Consider the following 21,645-nt stretch of genomic DNA (forward strand, 5'->3'; position numbering starts at 1 on the left):
AAAACAGAAAGTATGAAATAGACAAAAAGAATGCTTTATGAGAATAAAAAATGTTTTAAGGAGTTGGGTTCGATGATATCTATTGGTTCTTTCCAGCTCAGGATACTCTACGATTCTATGACTCTATGAATATTTCTTTCCATGTGATATTTGAGAAACAACTAGAAGAAACGTTCATAAGAAATACATAACACCAGAAAGATCTGTAATAGTTCTTACCTGATCAAATTTGTTCACATCATTTGAGAGAAGATTTACTATTTGTCCAGTGGTAGTTTTTGCCATTGCTACATTACTGAGACGAAGTGCCTAAAAAATTGAAAGCAGTCCCAGTTTGTCACAACTTATACAGCACAGAATGCATGTAGTTAGAAGACTCAATACACATATACAATGCTGGAACAAAAGCTTTTGCCTGAGAGTATCTGGGCACAATTCTAAAACGTTAGACAATATGTTGGTTAACACTCCAAACCTGAAGGTGAGCCTATTGAAAAAACAAGCAGTGTAGGGAAAAGACTGCAAGAACATAAGTGCCATAAAAAACCACTATCTTCACTTTCTCTGAAATGGGAAAATACCAACATAGCAATTACTAAAGCTAAACAGAAAAGCTTTTAACTTTTCGTTTACATTTCTCTCCCACCCATATTACAAGCAACTTTACAAAATGAAAATAGAAAACTCTACCTGAAGATCAAATTAAAATCAGGGCAATGTTTGGACAATCAAAATAATTTTGTTGTGAGATTCCTGGCAGAATGCAATCAATGAAGTCATTCTTTTTATACTATCACTCCTTAGTAACAATGCAAACCTCATCTTCTGTCTTTGAAAATCGAAGTTAGTATCCCTCTACAAAGTGTAAACATTTCCATTGGTGACAACACCTGTTAAATGCTAAAATTTCTAGATTACATTAAAAGAAGCACGTGCCATGAAAAACAACAGCAGTAAATACCAAATGGTTTTGCAGGCTGATATAGATTAATCAGTAGAAAACAGAATGTGATTACAACAATATCCCCAAAAATATCTTATCTATAAACCTGCAGTCTGAGTATTACCATTGAGATCCAAACTGAGATAGATCTAAGATGCAGATAACAGACTCTGCTTCCTTCTATACTTGCTACAAAGAAACAGTTTTGCTGCACAAATAAAACAACAAACAAAACGTGCTACACATTTTCCTGTAACAGGAATAGTTCACTCCCCAAAAACACTGAGCATTTCTACTTAGTGCACATCTACTTTCCCTTTCCACCATCTATGGCTTTAAATATTGCTTTGATCATAGTGCTTCCAAATTCACTCTCAAGGTAAGAAATACAACTAAAAAAATAATTAAAGCTAACAATTTTTAAAAAGCAACTGTACATTGAATTTACATTTGACTTTACGTTTGCCAATTCTCTATTTTCAGCTCAAGGATATTCTATTACTTTTCCATACAGATCTATTTCCCAGCACAAATCCTTTCTCAAAGAAAACAGTTTCTAGTTATATCACAGAATCATAGAATGGCCTGGGTTGAAAAGGACCACAATGATCATTTAGTTCAACCCCCTGCTATGTGCAGGGTCGCCAACCACCAGACCAGGCTGCCCAGAGCCACATCCAGCCTGGCCTTGAATGCCCCCAGGGGTGGAGCATCCACAGCCTCCTTGGGCAACCTGTTCCAGTGCGTCACCACCCTCTGAGTGAGAAAACTTCTTCCTAATATCTAACCTAAACCTCCCCTGTCTCAGTTTAAAACCATTCCCCTTTGTCCTATCACTATCCACCCTTGTAAATAGTCGTTCCTCCTCCTGTTGTTATGCTCCCTTTAACTACTGGAAGGCCACAATGAGGTCTCCCCACAGCCTTCTCTAAGCTAAACAATCCCAGTTCCCTCCATGTTTCCTCACAGGAGAGGTGCTCCAGCCCTCTGATCATCTTAGTGGCCCTCCTGTGACCCGCTCCAAGAGCTCCATGTCCTTCCTGTACTGGGTTCCCCAGGCCTGGATGCAGTACTCCAGATGGGGCCTCATAAGAGCTGAGAAGAGGAGGACAACCACCTCCCTCTCCCTGCTGGCCACCCCTTTTTTAATGCAGCCCAGAACAGTTGGCCATTTCTACACTTACTAGCTCAGTTCACACTCTGCTCTTTTTCAGATGTAATTGTACAGACCAAATTTCAGTATTTTTACCATTCCTTGACTTCTGTCCTCCAATCTTAGTGTTTTAATCTCTCCATGCCCCAAACTGTTAATTCAAGGGCACAGAGAAGGGATAAGAAGTGACTACGTAGAAGAACACTACAACTATTCAGTCAAATAACTCCTGACACCTTTCTGTCTGCTTCCTGTCTCAACAACTTCACAGGCTAAACCACCTCAGTGTTTAATTTTGAACCTTCAAGAATTTATATGATTAAAGTCTTCCTCCCCTCCAAGCCTTCCATAAGTAGTCTTTGGTTTTCAAGCATGAAGTTGAGGTATGAGACAGATTTTTCTTTTCCTGTGCATCACTAGTGCTTCTTACTGATCACAAAACACCTCAGAGCTTGAATACAGGCTTTTTGCAAATAAGATGAGATTTTAACTTTCCCAGAAACAGAAAAGGTACAAAATATAAGAAGTTTGATTGCCGTCTGAAGTTCTGTATTAAGGACGCTCTCCCACTCAACCCACTCATCCTTGCACATCCAAGGTCCTATTTACTACGGCACTTAATGATCACTGCAAAACTGCAGGTAAATCAGCATCCAGATTCTTTCAAAAGCATCTATGGGAATAAAGAGGAAGTATGACCTATCTATAAGCCTCAGATAATGGAGACAACTGATTAGCAGGGTTTATCAATGTTCTACTGCGACCTCAGCCTTCACCCTCAGGAGTAAACATTCATGAGATGAGGGGAGATTAATTTTGCATTTAATCACATCTCTAGAAATAAGGATGCACGTTATAAACACTTTTTTGCCAAGCTTCTAGGCTTCTAAGCTAATATCAACACTGCAACAACAACATCACTATATACATTTTTCATGAATTTCAAACTGTTATGATAATCAGTTGAGTAAATTAATACCTTAGAGATGTGCTTATGTACAAGAAAGCACTGTGCCCTGTTAGAATTGAGTTCCCAGAGGACAATTTCCAAGGTATCAGAAGAGGGAGAAGAATAAATACGCACATGAAAAAGAATCTCCACTTAGAATTTTTGCTCTCCTCATTTCTACTGCTTTCCCTAAAAACACAGCATTGTAAGTGTAGTGGGTGGCACTTATGGCTAAAGTTACATGGTTTTATTTATATTTTAAGTAAGATCTGCACTCCTGATCCTTCACTCAAACTTCTTTGCTGAGGTATGCCACAGGCAGGTTGCTAAAGTGAGATGTGCAGTGCATTGTCTCTTCCTTATCAGCTTGGAAGTGGAGAAAGACTCAATGGCTCAGGCACTTAGCACCTCCAGAAGAGGGAAGCAGACATTCAGAACTGGCTCACTTGCTCCCTGGAACACCCCAAGGCCAGCATTTCACACTTGATGTTACTAAACCTCATCTCATAACGTGATATCCCCAGCTCCTCCTGATTCACCTTCCATCTCACAGCGGCCCTGCAGCCTGGAGGGGGCAGCAGCAATACTGCACTATCTCCACATCTCACTGAACTAACCCCATGCTCTCAGCCGGAAATCCCCCTGACCTGCAAAGCAGGCAATTCACTGTCCCTAAAGCACTGCGGAAGAAAACAGAAATGAGTCAGGCCATTAATCACAGCAGGGGGGTAAGATCACACAGTGAAGCAACTCCCAGGCACGGGGGTGCGGAGGCTCATGGTGACATTCAAACACAAAGTTCTTCCTGGGGAAGAAACTGGAGGGCTGAGAGACTGCAGGCAGGAAGCAGGTAGGGCCCAGCACCCACCAGCAGCTCTGCCCTTCTGCTGGATGCTGACCACCTCCTGCTGCTCCAGCAACAAGCCCTTCCACCAGCAGCAGGTGAACACCAGCAGCTCATCCTAAGCTTTAAGTCCTTCACTATGAGGACTGAAGGGGTCATTCAGACATCGTGTTACTCAAGGAAGAGCAAAAGATTCATTTAAGAGATGATGTATATTATTAGAGTGCAATACATTTCTACAAATGAGTAACTTCAGTGGCATTGCAAGAATGAGCGTAACAAAGAGCTGTATTTTTAACCCCATACATCACATGAAATAGCAACTGAACACCAAATATTACTCGTTAACTTTTGCTTACCTTCCGATAAATCATATGACACATAGCCACTCTGAGCTTCATGCCAGCCCGCTGTACATGATAGAAGTATAAGTGGTGCATTATAGCTAGAATCAGTGTGCACACAGACAGAGCAGCTGCGTAGCAATATGCAATGTTCAAAGCCACCTCATCTGAGGCATCATAGTTTTCAAAATAACTAATAATTTTCCCCAAAAATACTGGCTGAACTATTTTGAGGGTTTCCTAAAAGAAAAAGAAGAAAAAAAAGCATCAACAATTTCATATCATACCACGCTCCCCATCTCAGTGTCCAAGCAAAAAAAGCTAAGTTACTGCCACAAATTATACCCTACATTATTTTTTCATTCTCTAAAACATCAAGCCAATTCTTACAAAAACGTACTCCAAAATAATTTATCCCCCATTAAAATTTAGCTAAATTTTTAAAAAGAACTCTGTCACTTACCAGTAAGAGCTTTGAAGTTATAGAAGTTACATGAATATATATTACACTTGCATATTCAAGGATAACTTAGTGTGTCCTTTACAACCATTTACATATATCAGGGAAAAAAAAAACAAAAAACTTCTTCTGTGGGGCATCTCCCTCAGATACACAGAATAAAGCTAAGCCCTATAAAGCAAGTCAGATAGTTTGTAATGTCTCAGAAGTATTGCATTGGAATCACTCTCTATTCCAAGTCCATAACTCTGCAGCCACAGCTCAGTTTTTCAGTCTCAAAGGGGCTGCATCTCTGTCTTATTTTTCTGAGAGAGCATATGAACAGCATGGATTGTATGATTCTCTGCATATCTGAATTCTCAGCATAAAATCATTTAAGTATTACACAACCTCAAAGGTCAAATTCCACATCACTGCTAGCTAAAAAATACACTGCATCACATTTTATATCACTTACCTCAATCATTGTGAAAATTCCAAGAACTAAATAGGATTTCCAGTAACAAAGAATAATTGCTTTAGTTAAATGGGGTGTTTTTCCTCTTTTTTTTGCTTTTTGCACCTCTTTATCCCAGTACCTGACAAACAAAAAACCAATATGCTGCAGACAGAAGTAAAACAATAAGGCAATTCCCTGGAGTAAAACAGTTTCAGACTTGCAGCAGGATTGCCACGATCACCTTTATACTCTTCATTCATTAAGAAATTAAGAAGATAACAGGTAGTAATGTTTTCTCATCAACATACTGTGCTTAGCATTACAAGATTATTCTCCTATAATCAGACCTTCTCTCATATCTGCCCCTCACTCGTCTCTGCCCTATGATTTCATGAAAACAAACAGATATGGCACCATCTGCCTTTTTAAAGCATTAGCAGCAGTTCAGTCACTTCGCTCTCCTCACGTCTATCTGAAGGATTTCACCAGCTGAGTAGCAATGACCTTTGTGTTAACCACGTTTCTACCCACAAGCAAGATACAATCTGCTCAGATTAAAATCAAAGGTGGTAATACCAAGAATGATGTTGCCCAGTTAAAACGCAAACATGAAATTAACTGGAACTTAAGGAGACATTTAAAATACGCTTGTCAGACAAGACATCCCCCTTGCTTCTGGAGGCTAAATATTTTTTGCCAGGCCCTCTGACTTCGCTTGTTTGAGGGCTGAAATTAGTCTAACTCATGAAAGCCAATTTTATTATTTTGTAACACGGCACACAAGTTTGAAGCATACAGTATGGATGGGAAAACATAACTTCTTCATTTTACCTTATTTTTTTATTAAAAGAATTATAGTTATTGTCTAAATAGATACTCCAGAATCAGAACTGAAACTAGACAGATTCTTTTTGCTGGCCAAAGAGAAGTAGCTCTTCCTTCAGTGGCTATTTATGAATTATATTCTTTGCTTCTGAGCCAAGTCCACTAGGGAATAAAAAGAACCTTTTTTCATTTGGCATGTATTTTCTACCATTTCCTGACTCATGGAAAGTGTGCGCTTTTACTGTAAGAATCATTGGAAAGCATTCATCTTCCTCTACAGTGCACTCCCTGAACAGCTTCAAGACACATCCTTGGACTTTGGCAAAGATCACAAGCCAGCTTACCACTGCCTCTCATTCTTCACCTTCCTCAGCCATGGCAGGGTAATAAAAGCCATAACCTTCAGTTTCTGGATTCCTTTCACTCCTTAAGGAGCCTCTTGCCCTAAATAAGCTATTAGGAATGTTGATTGGCTTTACATCCTCCAGCATAAAGACAAGGCCACAGTTTATTAATTCAGAGATCACCTTTCGCTGGGAGAGACCTCTTCTCTATTTAACAAAATTATCTGAATACAAAACCTTTCTCTACTGAAAGGTTCAAGACAATTTCTGAGGGCTGCTCCAAAAGTAATGCCTGCTGGTAGGGCAGTAGAAGCTGAACCTTCCCACTAATACACCATCCCATGTTGTTGCCATGCGACAGAGAGCAACAGAGGGGCAGCCTTTCAAAATAGTATCTGACACAGATGTGCATATGAAGCAAAGGGAAGTCACTGAATTACTCCATGTGGAAACACCCATGGACATTCACTGACGCTTACTGAAACATTCATCAAACACATGTGAAGACCAAGCAGTGGGTGGTGTGCTTCAGCAGTGGCAAAAGCAGCTTAAAAGATGAGGTATGTTCTGGATGGCCATGCACAGCTGTCCCACCAGGAAATGAAATGTGTGACATTCACACAAACTGGTGGATGACGACCAGGGAACTGTAAATGGAGCTGAATACTGGCTTCAGCGTGTTAGAAATTCTGGTAGCAATGCTGGAATAGTGCAAAGTTTGTGTCAGGTGAGTTCCACGAATATTCACACAGAAACAGAAAGAAAAGCGCATGCAAGTTTGTCAGGCCCTACTGAATTCATGCAAGGCTGAATGTGACAGTTTCCTGGATCACATCATTACTGGGGATGAGACACAGTGTCACCATTACAAGCCCCAGTCAAGATGGCAGTCCGTTGAGTGAACACATATGAATTCCCCACCAAAGAAAAAGGTCAAGCCACAGTCCTCAGTGGGTAATGTGATGTGTCATGCTTTGGGATAGGAAAGGAGTAATCCTTCTCTGGATTTTCTGGAACCTAGAAAAACCATCATCTCTGACTACTAAATCACAACACTGACTAAGTTAAGGCTCAAACTTCTAGAGTCAGATCAGAGAAGAAGACAAGCTTTATCCTGCAACACAGTAACACCAGGTGTCATTCCAGTCTGAAGACTTGAGCACATTGCCAATACTGGCTGGACTGACTGTCCCACAGCAACCACTGTATAATCTGGATCTGGCACCTTCTGACTTTTATCTGTTCAGTCTGATAAAAGATGGACTGCTTGGGCAATATTTTTCTAGCAATTATGCTGTCAGAGCAGCTCTGAAACAGTGGGTCATCTCCGCTGGTGCACATTTTTTTTAAGAGTGTAGCATGTAGACTCTTGTTCATTGCTGGCAAAAATGCATAAATAACAATGGTGACTACTGAAAAATGGTGTAATGTAGCTGAGAATTTGCTCTACAAAACAGCGTTATTGTGCTCTTTGTATTTGTTGTAGTTTACATGGAAATAAAGAGATGGCCTTAATTTCAGAGCAACCTTGGACAAGTGAACCTCCTGAGTTCAAGAAACGTTTAGATGCTCTATTGAGGAACATGGTTTAGTAGGAAATGTTGGTGATAGGTGCATGGTTGGACTGGATGATCTTGGGGGTCTTTTCCAACCTTGGTAATTCTATGATAGGGAGATACATCACTATTAGAAGAAAAAAGAAAAATTCTCTTTATATAAACACATGTGAAGCATATATACAGCTCTCACTGTTCTCCAAAAACACAACAAAAATATTTTTCCTCGCTTTTATAAAGAGAAGTTCTAACAGTTTTAACAGTTTTCATAGTTATTCATAGTCTTACGGCAGTAAGACCAAAAGACCTGCATTAATTTATTAAGGATTACCACAATAACAGCTGATGAAAAGCCTTCTTCACCAAAGTATTCTGCAGAGTGCCAGACAAATTTTAAATGGCATAATAGTAATACTCTAACATACCTTCACTACGTATAATGAGAAGAAATGAAAATGTCTCCATAGTAAAATGTGTAAATGCTACTCTTAGCTATCCAGAATTGTTTACAATAGACCTTGTTAAACTTCACAACAACCTCTTCAAATTTTAGAACATGAATAAAACCTCACATTCATCAGCAGAAAAGCAATGAAATAGAACAATGATTTTACTCCTTACCACTGTAAGTCCTCCCCAAGCTTCTTTGAGGAATCTTCTGGCAGTACTTTGTACATATCATCTTCTTCAAGTTTCCGTTTGTGGCCAATAATAAATAATGGATTCAGCCACCTATTTAAATACCAGTGATTAGTAAACAGATCAGCAGACCAAAAGAATAATTAATTTCCCTATCTGTTACTTCTTTCTTTTAGCCCCGTCTTTCCTCCTCTTCTCAAGCATCACTCAACATCCACATATTTTATAGAATTTATCTTCACAAACCCTGAAGAAGTCAGTCATCTTCACTTTAGAACAACCTGAAGTTGTTTATGCCCCTCAGAACCTTTGCTCCAGGCATCCAAGATAGCCAATGCAATTTTCAGACTCAAGGCAGTTTTTTCAGTGCTTACTTATACTTATGGAAAACTAGCATTCCTTTAAATATTTATGGAAAAATAGAGCTTAAACCAATTATTATAATATTGACAGAACTGTGCATAAAGCTCTACTGTATATTTTTAAAAAACACTTTTGTAATTTGCATGGGTGTTCATTTATATGGGAGAAAAAGTAAATGTCCAAATTCCACATTTACAAATATTAAATGTCAGTAATTTATAGACAACCACACAAATGTAAAAATGGATAAATAATGTTTTATTACTAGGACACAGGTGGAAGTATAAACACAAAGCACAGTGTCACATTAGAAAGGATACTAAGAAACGAGTAGACTCAAAAATAGGAAAACATTTTCTAATAGATCAATTTTCTCAAGTACTCAGATTTTTAAAAGCTCAGTATTTTATGAAAGAGATTGTTACAGTGCTGCTGTCATTTTGTAAGAAAAGGTAACTGATTCTTACGGGTCCGATACACTTTGAAATTCTAGTCTCTGATTCTATGATTTTTTTTTCCAATCAAACAGTACTGTAGTAAAACTAGCTTTTATGCACACAGAAACTTCTTCAATCTTGAAAAACAGGTGAAGGAGACCTAAATAGTTTCAGTTGCATCTCACAAAGCAGGCAAAAGCACGAGAAAGCACAACAACAACAACATCATTCTTGAAGCAGAGTAAAAGAGAATGATACCTATGAAACACACACACTTTAGAAGCAATGGGGAGGCTGTAAAAAATGCATTTTGCCACTTTATATCCTTTAATCCCTAATATTTGGTTTTGTGGTAGAGTGTGAACTTCAGCTCTCATGCTTGTTCCCTAGAAGAACTTTCTAGGTCGGCCGTCACGAACAGAACAGAGGTCAGAGATGGACCCATTTTGGAAAAACAGTTGTTTTTTGTTTGTTTTTTTTTATTAACTCCTGACAAGATACTTGTCTTTTGTCAACTGCCTGTGAAAGCTCATACATGCTGTTCAATTTCTTCAGCCTAATTATTCCCTGACTTCAACACAGCGTTTTCTAGAACACCTGGTGCACTAGATGAAGAGTATTCTTTTCTTGAAGGCATGCAGATGAGAATTCAAGACTGCAATCAAGTTGGTTTACAATCCTGGTTTACAATCAGGACAGTTATTACTCACAACCACAACAGTGGTTATGGACACTCATCAACGAGTTGCATTTCTTGCTCAGGCACGCTCCAGTTTAACTTTGTATACACTGACATATGAGAAGTTGGCTGGTTAGTTTCAGAGAGGGTGGCAAGACGAGTTGAATGCTGGGGCACAGAGTTTCTTCAAGGCAGAACTGTCCCAACAGCCCTTTCACAGGCTCCATGGTAGAACTGTATGTGACAAATGGGATTTACGCTTTTCTTTCACTACTTAGCATGTCAGCGCACAATATTTGCCCGATTCATTCAAAGATTAACTCTCTATCCTTAAAGCAGCATCTCTTACGCTCAACAGCCTGTTCTGAAGTCTTGGAGGGAGTACTGAAGATCTGTATCGTATGAGATGTTAAGTTCTCCACATCCATGTTAAACATACAATTAGAAATAAAAAAAACACATCAACTGTTGCTTAGACTGTACAGCCAACACAGCATCAGGACCCAAATCACTGCCACCGCTTCTCTAAAGAACCAAGATTCTCTGGGCTGCATCAAAAGAAGCATGGTCATCAGGGCAAGGGAGGTGATCCTGTCCATCTACTCTGCACTGGTGAGACCTCACCTGAAGCTCTGCGTCCAGATGTGGAGTCCTCAGTACAGGAGAGACATGGACCTGTGGGAGTGCATCCTGAGAAGGGCCATAAAAATGATCCAAGGGATGGAACATCACCCCTGCGAGGACAAGCTGAGAGAGCTGAGGTTGTTCAGCCTGGAGAACAGAAGGCTCCAGGAAGACCTGAGAGGGGCCCTTCAGTATCTGAAGGGGGGCTTTAAGAAAGAAGGAGACAGACTCTTTAGCAGGTTCCTGGAGACATTCAAGATTAGGCTGGATGAGCCTCTGAGCAACCTGATCTAGCCGTAGGTGTTTCTGTTCAATGCTGTGTGGTTGGACTAGTTAACCTTTAAAGGTCCTTTCCATCTTAAACTTATTTTATGGTTCTCAAAGATCCTTTGCTCCTGCCATGAGAAGAGCTTCTGCACAGTTTGACACAAACATCTCCATCAAATCACCTGAATCTGCGGTTCAACACTGAGCTCTTGCTACTGACTATGGATATAAAGCAAACACGGGGCAAATAATCTCAAGGTCCATCCACCAATTTCTGCCTGCTGGATGAAAGAGGCTCTCTTGGCTCCAGCACAGCCACGGGAAGCATCTGCAGCCTTCAGTCGGCTCCTGTGGTCAGTACCAGGTGTTCCTCCTCTTGCAGCACAGTCTGCAGCGTACCAACAAACCGGCCAAAGGTCTCTTTTCTAACAGAGCGGGATAGGCTACAGGTAATCTTCCCTACCTCCTTTAGTGTAAGTATCATGGTCAGGTTGTGCTTTCAGGAAAACACAGAAAGTTCAATCCTTCTCACACAGTCCCATTTTTTTTGCTAGCATAAACTACACATAAACACAGGAATGTTTGGAAGAATCCTGAGTACCCTCTGTACTGCAGGGAATGCTTCTGCTCTATCAAGACCATCAGCTGATCAAAGACATCAGTCTGGAGAGAAGCCCAGAATTAGCCCTTGTTATTGCCAGAATATTGATGTCACCAGGAACAAAGATTTAAAAAGAAAAATTAAAAAAAAATAATAAATCACTTGTAAACCTGATGCAATCCCAACAGATATCCAACTGCAAAGCAGTAACTCACTGCTCTGAACCGAAAAAACGCCCCTCCTGTACAGCAGTGCCTTGGGCACTGATAAAAATATAAAATGATTCAGTTCTGAACTGACAAAGACCATAACATAAACACTCACTTCCTGCATTTTCCTACTCCTGGCCCTGACATTACACGCCCTGTAACATTACAACACAGCCAACTAGCCACAGTTTACTTGGTTGTTCAGCAAAGTGCAATTTTTACTTGCTGTAATTAATTACCTAGTATTTTGGAGAGATTCCACTGGGTCTGCAGAAAGAAATATTAAGAAAAGGTTTTCTTATCAGTATAAGAGAAGCAAGACTTCAAGGGACGGTCTGAAGCTTTCTCATCAAAATAGCGTGTGAGAGAATCAGGGACTCCTATCCAACAGGCAAGGCTGTTATGTAACCAGAATAGTCATGCTACTCTGATACACCACATACAATTTCCTAAATGAGAAAGCTGTTAAATTAGGTTTGCTAGTGTCCCAAAAGATCTCCCCTTCAGTCAAGGAGGAAATAGGGCACACAGGCCTAGCTTATCCAGTTCATCAGCCCAGGAAGGGGACTTGCTGTACTCTGGATCTGTATGGTGTTCTGCTTGCAAATGCCCTGGGGCTGGTCCATCCCCTCTCCTCACTGGGGCTGTCAATGGGTACTGGGACTGACACCATGCTGGGTCTCACCAGCTGTACCCCAGAGGGTAAGGGCACTGCTGTCTGTCACCCTCAGCTTCCAGATCACAGAATTGTAGGATGGCCTGGGTTGAAAAGGACCACAGTGATCATCTAGTTTCAACCCCCCCTGCTATGTGCAGGGCCACCAACCACCAGACCAGGCTGCCCAGAGCCACATCCAGCCTGGCCTTGAATGCCTCCAGGAATGGGGCATCCACAGCCTCCTTGGACAACCTGTTCCAGTGCTTCACCCCAGAAGCTACACAATCATCTATCACTAAAATCTTAAGACACATTTCAATGGACAAGCATAAAGTTTGATCATCACCAGTTTCCCAAAAGATCTTACTTCATCACTAAGTCAAAAGACTAGACTAAGTGGACTACTTTTCTGATTAAACAATTCTGTCTAATTACAAATAAAAAAGCAAAACAAGAGTAAGTTTAAGTATGGCGTAATTTTACAGTGCCCACTAAAAGCCACATCCTGTATGTTTTCATCAGCTAATACCTTAGGGAAGTGGTTTACAAGCTACATTTTCACCATTCTTCCTAAGCCTACTTGTACATTACATTACAAGCATCACTGTTTATACTCTATGTCCAGTTATTTTTCCAAAGTTGCACAGGAGAGTCATTGTTTAGTCAAATTCTTCCACAACACAAGAATCTAGGATTTCACCTCCTGAGCAGCTTGAAAGCACTACTCCAATCACTAAGCTGCAAAGGAACATGCATTTCTTGCTCTTTAGTCACCCAATTTGAAGCTGATTTTCCGTAAAACAAATTAGGTTTCCTCATGGGACCTTTTGATAGCAAATCCACAGTGCTTATCCTCCACAGCTTACACCAGGTATCTATGTGCTCTTTTTTTGTACTGTTCTTTAACCAACTTCACAGAATCAACAGGATGGCTTAGGTTGGGAGGGACCTTTGAGATCATCCAGGCCAATCCCATGCCTTGGGCAGGACAGCCACCCACCAGCAGCTCAGGCTGCCCAGGGCCTCATTCAACTTGGCCTTGAGCACCTCTGGGGATGGGGCACCCACAGCTTCTCTGGACAGCCTCTGCCAGTGCCTCACCGCCCTCCGAATAAAGAATTTCATCCCAACGTGCAATCTAAATATCTCTTCTTTTAGTTTAAAGCCATTCCCTTTGTTCTATCACTACTTACCCATGTACAACGTTGGTACTCCTCCTTAAGCCCCCTTAAAGTACTGGGAGGCTGCAATAAAGTCTCCCTGGAGCCTTCTCCAAGCTGAACAAGCACAGCTCCCTCAACCTTTCTTCATAAGAGAGGTGCTCCAGCCCCCTGATCATCTTTGTGGCTCTCCTCTGGACCCTCTCCAACAGCTCCTCACCATTCTTGTGCTGGGGGCCCCAGGCTGGGACACAGCACTCCATGTGGAGCCTCACAAGGGCAGAGCAGAGGGGAAACAATCACCTCCCTCTCCCTGCTGGCCACCCCTCTTTTGATGCAGTCCATTGGCCTTTCCGGCTGCAAGCACACACTGCTGGCTCATGTCCATCTTTTCACCTGCCAGGACCCCCAGGTCCTTCTCCACAGGGCTGTTCTCAAGGAGTTCTTGTCCCAGTCTGCAGACATATCTGGGATTGCCCCAGCATGGCTTCGTGACACAACTCTGAGCTCTACACCAGCAGTACATATCCAGCAGTGCTACATCCCACTTTTAGTCCAGAAGAGCACTGCACTGTTGGCATGGGATGTACAGACAAGGTATAAACACCACTCCAACTCACTGTGGTCACCGTGTGATTTCTTTTCCTAAGCTATCACTATTTCACATGCTCACTCATTCCCCTCAGCCAGCTGCTCTCTCTTACTTCCCTTCACCAAGGCAGTCATCTACAATGATTAAACATATTAAATTCTGGTACTTCTTTAGATGCTTTTCAACCAACGTTTTCAACAGACTACTGTAATACACTTCCAAATATTTCAGATGGCAAGAAGCACAGACAGACAAAAGGAAGTGAAAAAAGGGGAAAAAGGTGTGCTGTCATGCTGCAGCAGACATGTTTTGTAAAGTCAGAAACCAGGGAACAGGGGGTGGCACTACCTTTAACTATGGCATTCCAATGACTACTTTCCAAATCTGACATCCACAGGACAAGAATATTTGTAATGCCAAATATTGGATGCAAAAGTCTCAAGATCATGTCTTACGACAAGAAATTTTAGTAGAAGCTATCCATTGAAGTAGGGCCTGAGTAGTAAGTAGTTACACAGAGGAAAAGGAAGAGAGTTCTTCAATTGAGCAGAAAAGAACCAGTCATCAAAAGAAATTCCTAATCTCAGATGAGTTAACTGCTCAAACAGTTGGAGCAGGCAGTTTCTTCACTGTTGCAAAATGCATCTAAAAATTGTTATAGCTCACCTACGTGTTTAACACAAAAAAGCAGCCATAAGAAACAACACAACAAAAAAAAAACAAACAACAAAACACACCATGGATCAAATCCTGAAGCCAAAGTTATTCAGAAAGTTTACAGTTGAAATTAATGGCGACTCATTTCAGTTTCCAAAGAAACCTTCTGTTACCAATTTCTTTATTATCTATTCTTTCCACACCCAATGGCAAGAGGAAGAAATAAGTGACCTGTGAGCTTACACTGCTGTTAGAAGTGGTTGGATAGGGATACAGGAAGAAAATAAACACATAGGTGATCACTCCTTCTGACTCTCCACTCCCAGAAATCATATTTTATTATTTGTGTCCTCCACTCTTAAAGCCTGTTCTAGAACTACATGAAAAAAAAATCCAAACCAACAACCAACGAAAATACTCAACAGCACAACATACTCCTAAATTTTGCATGGATCACAGGAAGGACACTTCCTCTTAGAAATGACTGAGCGTGGCTAGGACATTTCAAACAGCTTCAGTGTTTTGTCAAGTGGTTCCTTTAATTGCATATCTAAACACAGATAGATACTGTAGACAGCAAATGCCAACATTCCTATAGTATCTACGCCCTTATCATAGCTGATATGAATTATACATAAGCTATGATTTTCAAGCAGTATTTTCTTCCATATAGTACAGCTATCTTGCAACAAAAGGAGCAAAACTTTTGGTCAAGAGACTGATTCAAACGTGACTACAGGTACTTGATGTCTCGCAAATGAACAAACAAAAAAATTATTATTATAAAAAGATGTATGTATGGCTACAGTTACAAAAGATGTTATAAAAGATGTATATGGCTATATCTATGGTTAGATATTAAGAGGAAGTTTTTCCACACAGAGGGTGGTGACGCACTGGAACAGGTTGCCCAAGGAGGCTGTGGATGCCCCATCCCTGGAGGCATTTAAGGCCAGGCTGGATGTGGCTCTGAGCAGCCTGGTCTGCTGGTTGGCGACCCTGCTCATAGCAGGGGGTTGAAACTGGATGATCATTGTGGTCCTTTTCAACCCAGACCATTCTATGATTCATGGCCCTCAGTCTTCCTTCAACTGGGAGAAAAAAACAGAGAAGCAAGCCTGATTTGACTACTGAAAATTCATTTTCTGTTTATCCACATTGAAAATGATTACATATTTGCTTCAAGTTTCCTATAGTATCTAAACAGTCCTGCTAAAAAAGCCACCTTGTACCAACTAATCAATGAATGAACTAAAAATTAGCTATCTGAGATAGCTATCTCAGATCCTTACAAAGTGAAAAACCTCAAAAATCTTAATTTGGGACATTCTGAGTGGGAATTCACCAAGTATTACACAAAGCATAAGGCCAAATCTGAAAACCTGATCCTGTTTGCTATTTTCATTTGCTGCCTGAAGTAAACTTAAAAACCTCAAAGCAAACCTCTTCAATGACCACCATAAGGAACACACATCAGTTGTAACAGTGGCATTGTTGGACCCTTCTAGAAATTCCTTGTCTGACTTCTTCCCATGCATGGCAGGACATGCCATGTCACAGGACCAAAATGAAGGTGGCATCCAGGCTGACTCAAGGCCCAGCTGAAGCAGTTGGTGGCCCTTCTGATTCTGAGCTCTGTGGCAGGGAGGAAGAATTTAAGTGTGCATTTCACTGATTCAAGAGAGGTTTATGGCACAACTGTATTTGGTCAGATGCAAACAGCTACACACTCTACAGCCTCCGCCAAAATACCTGGTGCCTTCATGTCTGTGCTTACTGCATTCTGTTTGTGCTTCAATCCAAGGGCAAAGATGTTTTTTATTGTTCTCCCATTACACTCAGACCAGTCAAGAAGTCTCAGTCATTTTGTCATTTTCCCTAGAGCGCACTCTTAGTAAGCCAACAGCAGTGCTGTAGACACCAAAACGTAATTACAAAAGCTGTTTACAGCTTAGAATCGTAACTGCTTAGATAGCTTGGAGCAAGTTTTCAGTTCTGTCACTGCGAGGCTGGAACAGAATTATTGTTATTAATATATTTTAATATTATTATTAAAAATAAATTATAAATACGTGATATTTAACAGCACTTTCTTTCACTTCTCTGAACAAAAACACTGGATTCCTTTTTCAGGGTGTTACAGCTTGCTCTCTTTCTCATGTTCTTAATGGCTCAAAATTTATCCCGCTGTAAAAATTTCGTCATGACTTGTTTTATAACTTACCCCAGGAGTGGATTCAGTGCCTGAGCCGAAGAGTGCTTAAAAATCCAAACGCTGTACAGTTAGAATATCTTTGATTATTCAAGAGAGCAAATGCTATATGTTAACAACAGCATACCAACTGCTACTTAATGAGCATGCAATCTTCAAGACAGAACAACAGTTATAAATATCCTTACTGTACAGTTATTAGTTTAGTAGTACTGAACCCTCCCCAGCAGAAAAAAAAAAAAAAAAAGATGTGAAATGCACCAGTCTCAACTTCATAAAGCATGAAGTCTAAAGCATTTTAAACTCAAAACACTTTCCAGGCAGAAGAGATGTTTGAACATCAAAAACACTGAATGAAACCGTCTTTCAGGTCCCTCCAAGAAAGCAAATCTTCCTATCAATCCTTCAAAGCCCTCAATCCCACCAGCAAGCTGAGCCAGTAACAAAACAAATCTCACAAATGAAGTACATCAGAAATACAGCTGAGTGCCGAGCGGTGTAACTATCAGACAGACAAGAAGTTTGGTAAGCACGGAAACTTGTAACTCTGAAGGTCAGTAGATAAAGCAGAAACTGCAACATGTAAACAACAATTTGGGCTTTGATAACTCTACAGTAACATAGATAATTCAGTGAGAGCTATATATTTTGCAACCACTTTCATCTTCATAATCTTGCCATAAATAGTTCATTCATGTAACATCCAGACTAGCGTTACAGAAGGGATGCACCATAAAATAACAACATTCGCACACAATCCAGATGCTCCTCTTTCCCATGAATGTACTGCTGGAGAGTTTAATGTTCATCAAGCTCATACTTGTCAAAGTCACAACCCCAAGAGCAAGAAGACAAGCTTTGAACAATGGGAGAAGAATGTCTTCAGCCTACACACTCATTACCCTAGTTTTATAATTCAGTGAAAACATGACTTCTTTTCTTTCCCTGTGAGTTTGATCTTGTTTCCGCAAGGCAGAATAATTTTAGCTTTTCTTTTGCACTACTGGCAACAAAAGAGGAGGGTGGTTTCTTGCAATGGCAAAATTGCATTTTAGGAGCAAAAATATGGGGAACAAAAAAGAAAAAAGGAAGAAAAAAAAAAAAAAGGACACAGCTACCTGCTGTGCCCTACCTTCTATCCTCACTGACAACACCCGGGACTTAGAGAGCAGAGCAGGAACACTCCTGCAACCATATGACAGCAGCTCCCAGGACTGCCTCCTCCAGCACCACTTTTCCAGTTCTCCAGCAGGAAGCATCGCAGAGCATCCAGCATGAAGCAGCAGTGGTTAAAACGAAGCAGTGCCTCAGCAGTGCTCACAGGGCAGGTTGTTAGATACTGTATGCATCTGTAGGACAGAAGAATGTTTCTTAAGGTGACCGTTAGAGTTCATTTATAGCTAAAGGGTGTTTAAATACTTCTTGATTTTATGTAAAACCATACAAACTTGTAGGAAAGTGGAACCCTGGGTGGTGGTTTTTTAATTTTTTTGTTTGTTTGTTTGTTTTTTACAATCACATGCAGCACATGCAAGAGAAAAGGCTTTAAAAGGCTAAAGCCATTGCTGCAAAGTAGTCTGGAGGCCTGACAAGCAGCATATGAGGCAATTTCTCCCATTTGTTCAGTTTTTTTTCCCCAAATCCCTTTGCATCCAGGCTTCTTAGCACTGCTGCATCCAACGTGGGCATTCCTGGTGTTAAGACCTTACGCAAGTCTGCCCCCGTCTTCTCACTATTTAGTCAGGACTAGTAAAATCCCCCTACCTTCCAAAACGGATTCCTGCACCTGCTCAGCATGGCTTTCAGGATCCCAGGGCATTATTTGTGTTGCAGAACTAAGTGCTATGCTCTCACTCTCCTCTCCTACACTGAGCTCTGGGCTCAGAAAGCTGCCTGCTCTCTTCTAAACGAATCTGCCCTGACAGACGAGTTGGTGCCCTTCCATTTCACCTTGCGTGTCCTTTCCTAACGCCTTTCAAAGCAATAAAACTGGGGAAGTAACTCCTCGCTGTTCTATTACACGTGGTCTCCGTTAACACGAGCACCGCCTTTGCCGCAGGGGCCATCCGACCCCGACCAGTTCCTAGCGACCCGGCGGCACCTCATCTTCGCTCCGCCACACCTGACCTTCAGCCAGCAGCCCCTTCAAGAGCGAACTCCGCACACCGCGCAGTTTCAGAGGCAGCCCGGCGGAAGGAAAACCCCGCGCCACGAAAGAGAGCGGCGCGAGATGCCGGCCCGCGGCCCGTTACGCGACGGGCGCGGCGGCGCGGAGCCGGGAGACGAGGAGAGGCCGGAGCGCGCTGCCCGCCGGCCCCGCGGCGCCCCACGTGCGGCAGCGGGGCCGCGCCCGACGTGTGCGGGCGGCGGTGCTCGCGGGAGGCCCCGGGGCCGCAGCCGCCAGGCGGCTCACCCCGAGCGGCACCACCGCCCTCCGCGTTCACCTCGGATGACCTCGCTCCTCCTCGGCCGCTCCCGCCGGAGCCACCTGCGCGCGGGGTCTGCCCGGGCCGCCCTACCGCCCCGAGCCTCGCGGTGGATCTGTCCCTCCCCGCGCCGCGTGGCCGGGACTCAGCATCACCCCGGGTCGGCCGCGTGCCCGGCGCTCACCAGAAGAAGAGCCGGGAGCAGAGGTTGGCATCCTGCAGCGGGTTGGGTTTCTCCTCGCGGGGTACCGCTTCCATACCGACCGCCGCTCTGCGCCGCCTCGCGCCGCTCCAGCCCGCCGGCGGCAGCGCACGACTCCAGGCGACTTCCCACCGCGGCAGCCGCCGCCGCTGTGCCGCCGGTCGGTGCTGTTTCCGGGACAGCCGGCGCTCCCGCCCCGGCCCTCCTCCAGCCCGCCCCGCAGGACGCCTCCTGCCGGCCCGGCTCCCCGCGCGCAGGCCGCGGCCGAGAGCTACCGGCAGCAGCGAGGGGAGGGAGCGGGCTGAGAGGGACCGCCGTGCCCTGCCAGGCGGCTCTTGCTCCCGTTGCTTGGGCCCGGCTCCGCTCCCTTCTGCCCGCCTTGGGAGACCCCTGTATGCCCCACAAGGCTCGAAGAAAAGCTTGAAACCGGCCGTACTTTGTATTGTGTTCCCGAGGCGAGGGGTCGCCGCGTTTGCCAGGCTGCAGCCGGGTGATGCTGCCCTCGCTGACGCTGCTCGTGCTGCCGGTGCTGGTCAGCTTGTACTGATTAAACTGCTGCTGGTGAAATGCCTTGCCGTCCTCGCAGTGCCGCTGGCATCATAGGAGGCAGAAAAACACCTCCTGGGCCAGGAGCAAGGCCACCTGAATCATAGAATCAGAGTCTCATTACAGTTGGAAAAGACCACTAAGATCATCTAGTCCAACCATCAGCCCATGACCACCATGCCTGCTACCCCTCTCCTTCAATGCCACACCTACAGGTCACCTCCAGAGAGGGTGACTCAGCACTTTTTCGGAGAAGGACTTTTTCCTGATACCCAACCTCAATCTCCCCTGGCACAATTTCAGGCCGTTCCCTCTCATCCTATCACTGTTACCTGGGAAAAGAGGCTGACCCCCACCTCACCACAGCCTCCCTTCAGATCACTGTAGAGAGCAATAAGGGCTTCCCCGAGCCTCATCTTCTCCAGACTGAAAAATCCCAATTCCCTCAATCGCTCTTCATAAGATTTGTGCTCCAGTCCCCTCACAGCTTCATTGCCCTTCTCTGGACGTGCTCCAGGATCTCAATCTCTTTCTTGTAGAGAAGGGCCCAAAACTGAACATAGCACTCAAGGTGTGGTGATGCATGGGCTTGTTTTGACCAAAGCACAGAACTTAGCTCTTGGTCTTGTTGAAGCTCATACAGTTGACTTCAGCCTGTCCGGGTCCCTCTGAATGAGTTCACTGGGCTAAACCCCACCAGATGCACTCATTTTCACCTCAGTTCAGGACTGCAGTCTCAGGGGCTTGAGACGAGCCAGGCTGGTGTGAGGCAACAGCTCACCAATGCTGTCTGTAGTTCGACAGTGATTAGGAGAGTGGAGTGGTTCTAAACAGTTCTGCAGTTCCACAAGGTGGTGCGTCACAGAAGTCCTTGGAGTAACTAAAAAATTTAGCACCTTAATTGTTACTCTTTTCCAGTACTGTTGCCAATGGCCTGCCACAGGGGCTGTGACTGGAAGAAATAAATTGACAGAGGCCTAAGAAAATGGGAATGCAGTACGCGTATCTGAAGATAACAAAATAATATTTTTCTCTCCGTTACAAAAATAATTATTTGAATGGATCTCCAGCGTGCTGTAGTGTCTCTGCAGTCTCACAGTCTGGCTGAGGTGGGCAGGGCCCTCTGTGTCCCCGTGTCCCAGCCCCTGCTCCAGCAGCACCACCCAGAGCAGGGTGCCCAGGCCCAGGCCAGGCGGTTCTGGAGAGCTGCAGGGAGGAGACCCCACAGCCTCTGGGCAGCCTGTGCCAGTGCTGCCAGTGCTCCGGCACCCGCACAGCACATACACATGGATAAAACCCCCTGAGCTTTCTCTTCTCCAGGCTGAATAATCCAGTCTCTCTTAGCCTTTGTGTACCTGCCCCCTGAGCATTTTTGGCTCTTATTAGACTATTGCCAGTATGTTCGTGTCTCTTGTACTTGAGATCCCAGAACTTGATCCAGTGCTACAGGTGTGGGATCACCAGTGCTGAGTAGAGGGGAATGGTCACATCCCTCAACTTGCTAACAATACTTTTC

The 21,645-nt window shown here is 43.3% G+C and overlaps 1 protein-coding gene across 2 annotated transcripts in view; it reads right to left on the minus strand.

Moving 5' to 3' along the window:
- Positions 1-19,639, minus strand: part of ABCC4 (ATP binding cassette subfamily C member 4 (PEL blood group)) — a gene marked incomplete at both ends in the record, with an annotated part of 148,825 nt that extends 129,186 nt beyond the window's left edge. For both annotated transcript variants that reach the window (XM_079536324.1, XM_079536323.1), the window contains 5 exons: positions 220-309; positions 4,249-4,473; positions 5,151-5,271; positions 8,479-8,589; positions 19,566-19,639. In XM_079536324.1, the coding sequence (XP_079392450.1) occupies positions 220-309; positions 4,249-4,473; positions 5,151-5,271; positions 8,479-8,589; positions 19,566-19,639 (621 nt within the window). The remainder of the gene's footprint in view (positions 1-219; positions 310-4,248; positions 4,474-5,150; positions 5,272-8,478; positions 8,590-19,565) is intronic.
- Between the last annotated feature and the right edge of the window lie 2,006 nt (positions 19,640-21,645).

The sequence above is a fragment of the Tetrao urogallus genome (assembly GCF_951394365.1).
Source record: "Tetrao urogallus genome assembly, chromosome: 1".
Taxonomy (NCBI): Eukaryota; Metazoa; Chordata; class Aves; order Galliformes; family Phasianidae; genus Tetrao; species Tetrao urogallus.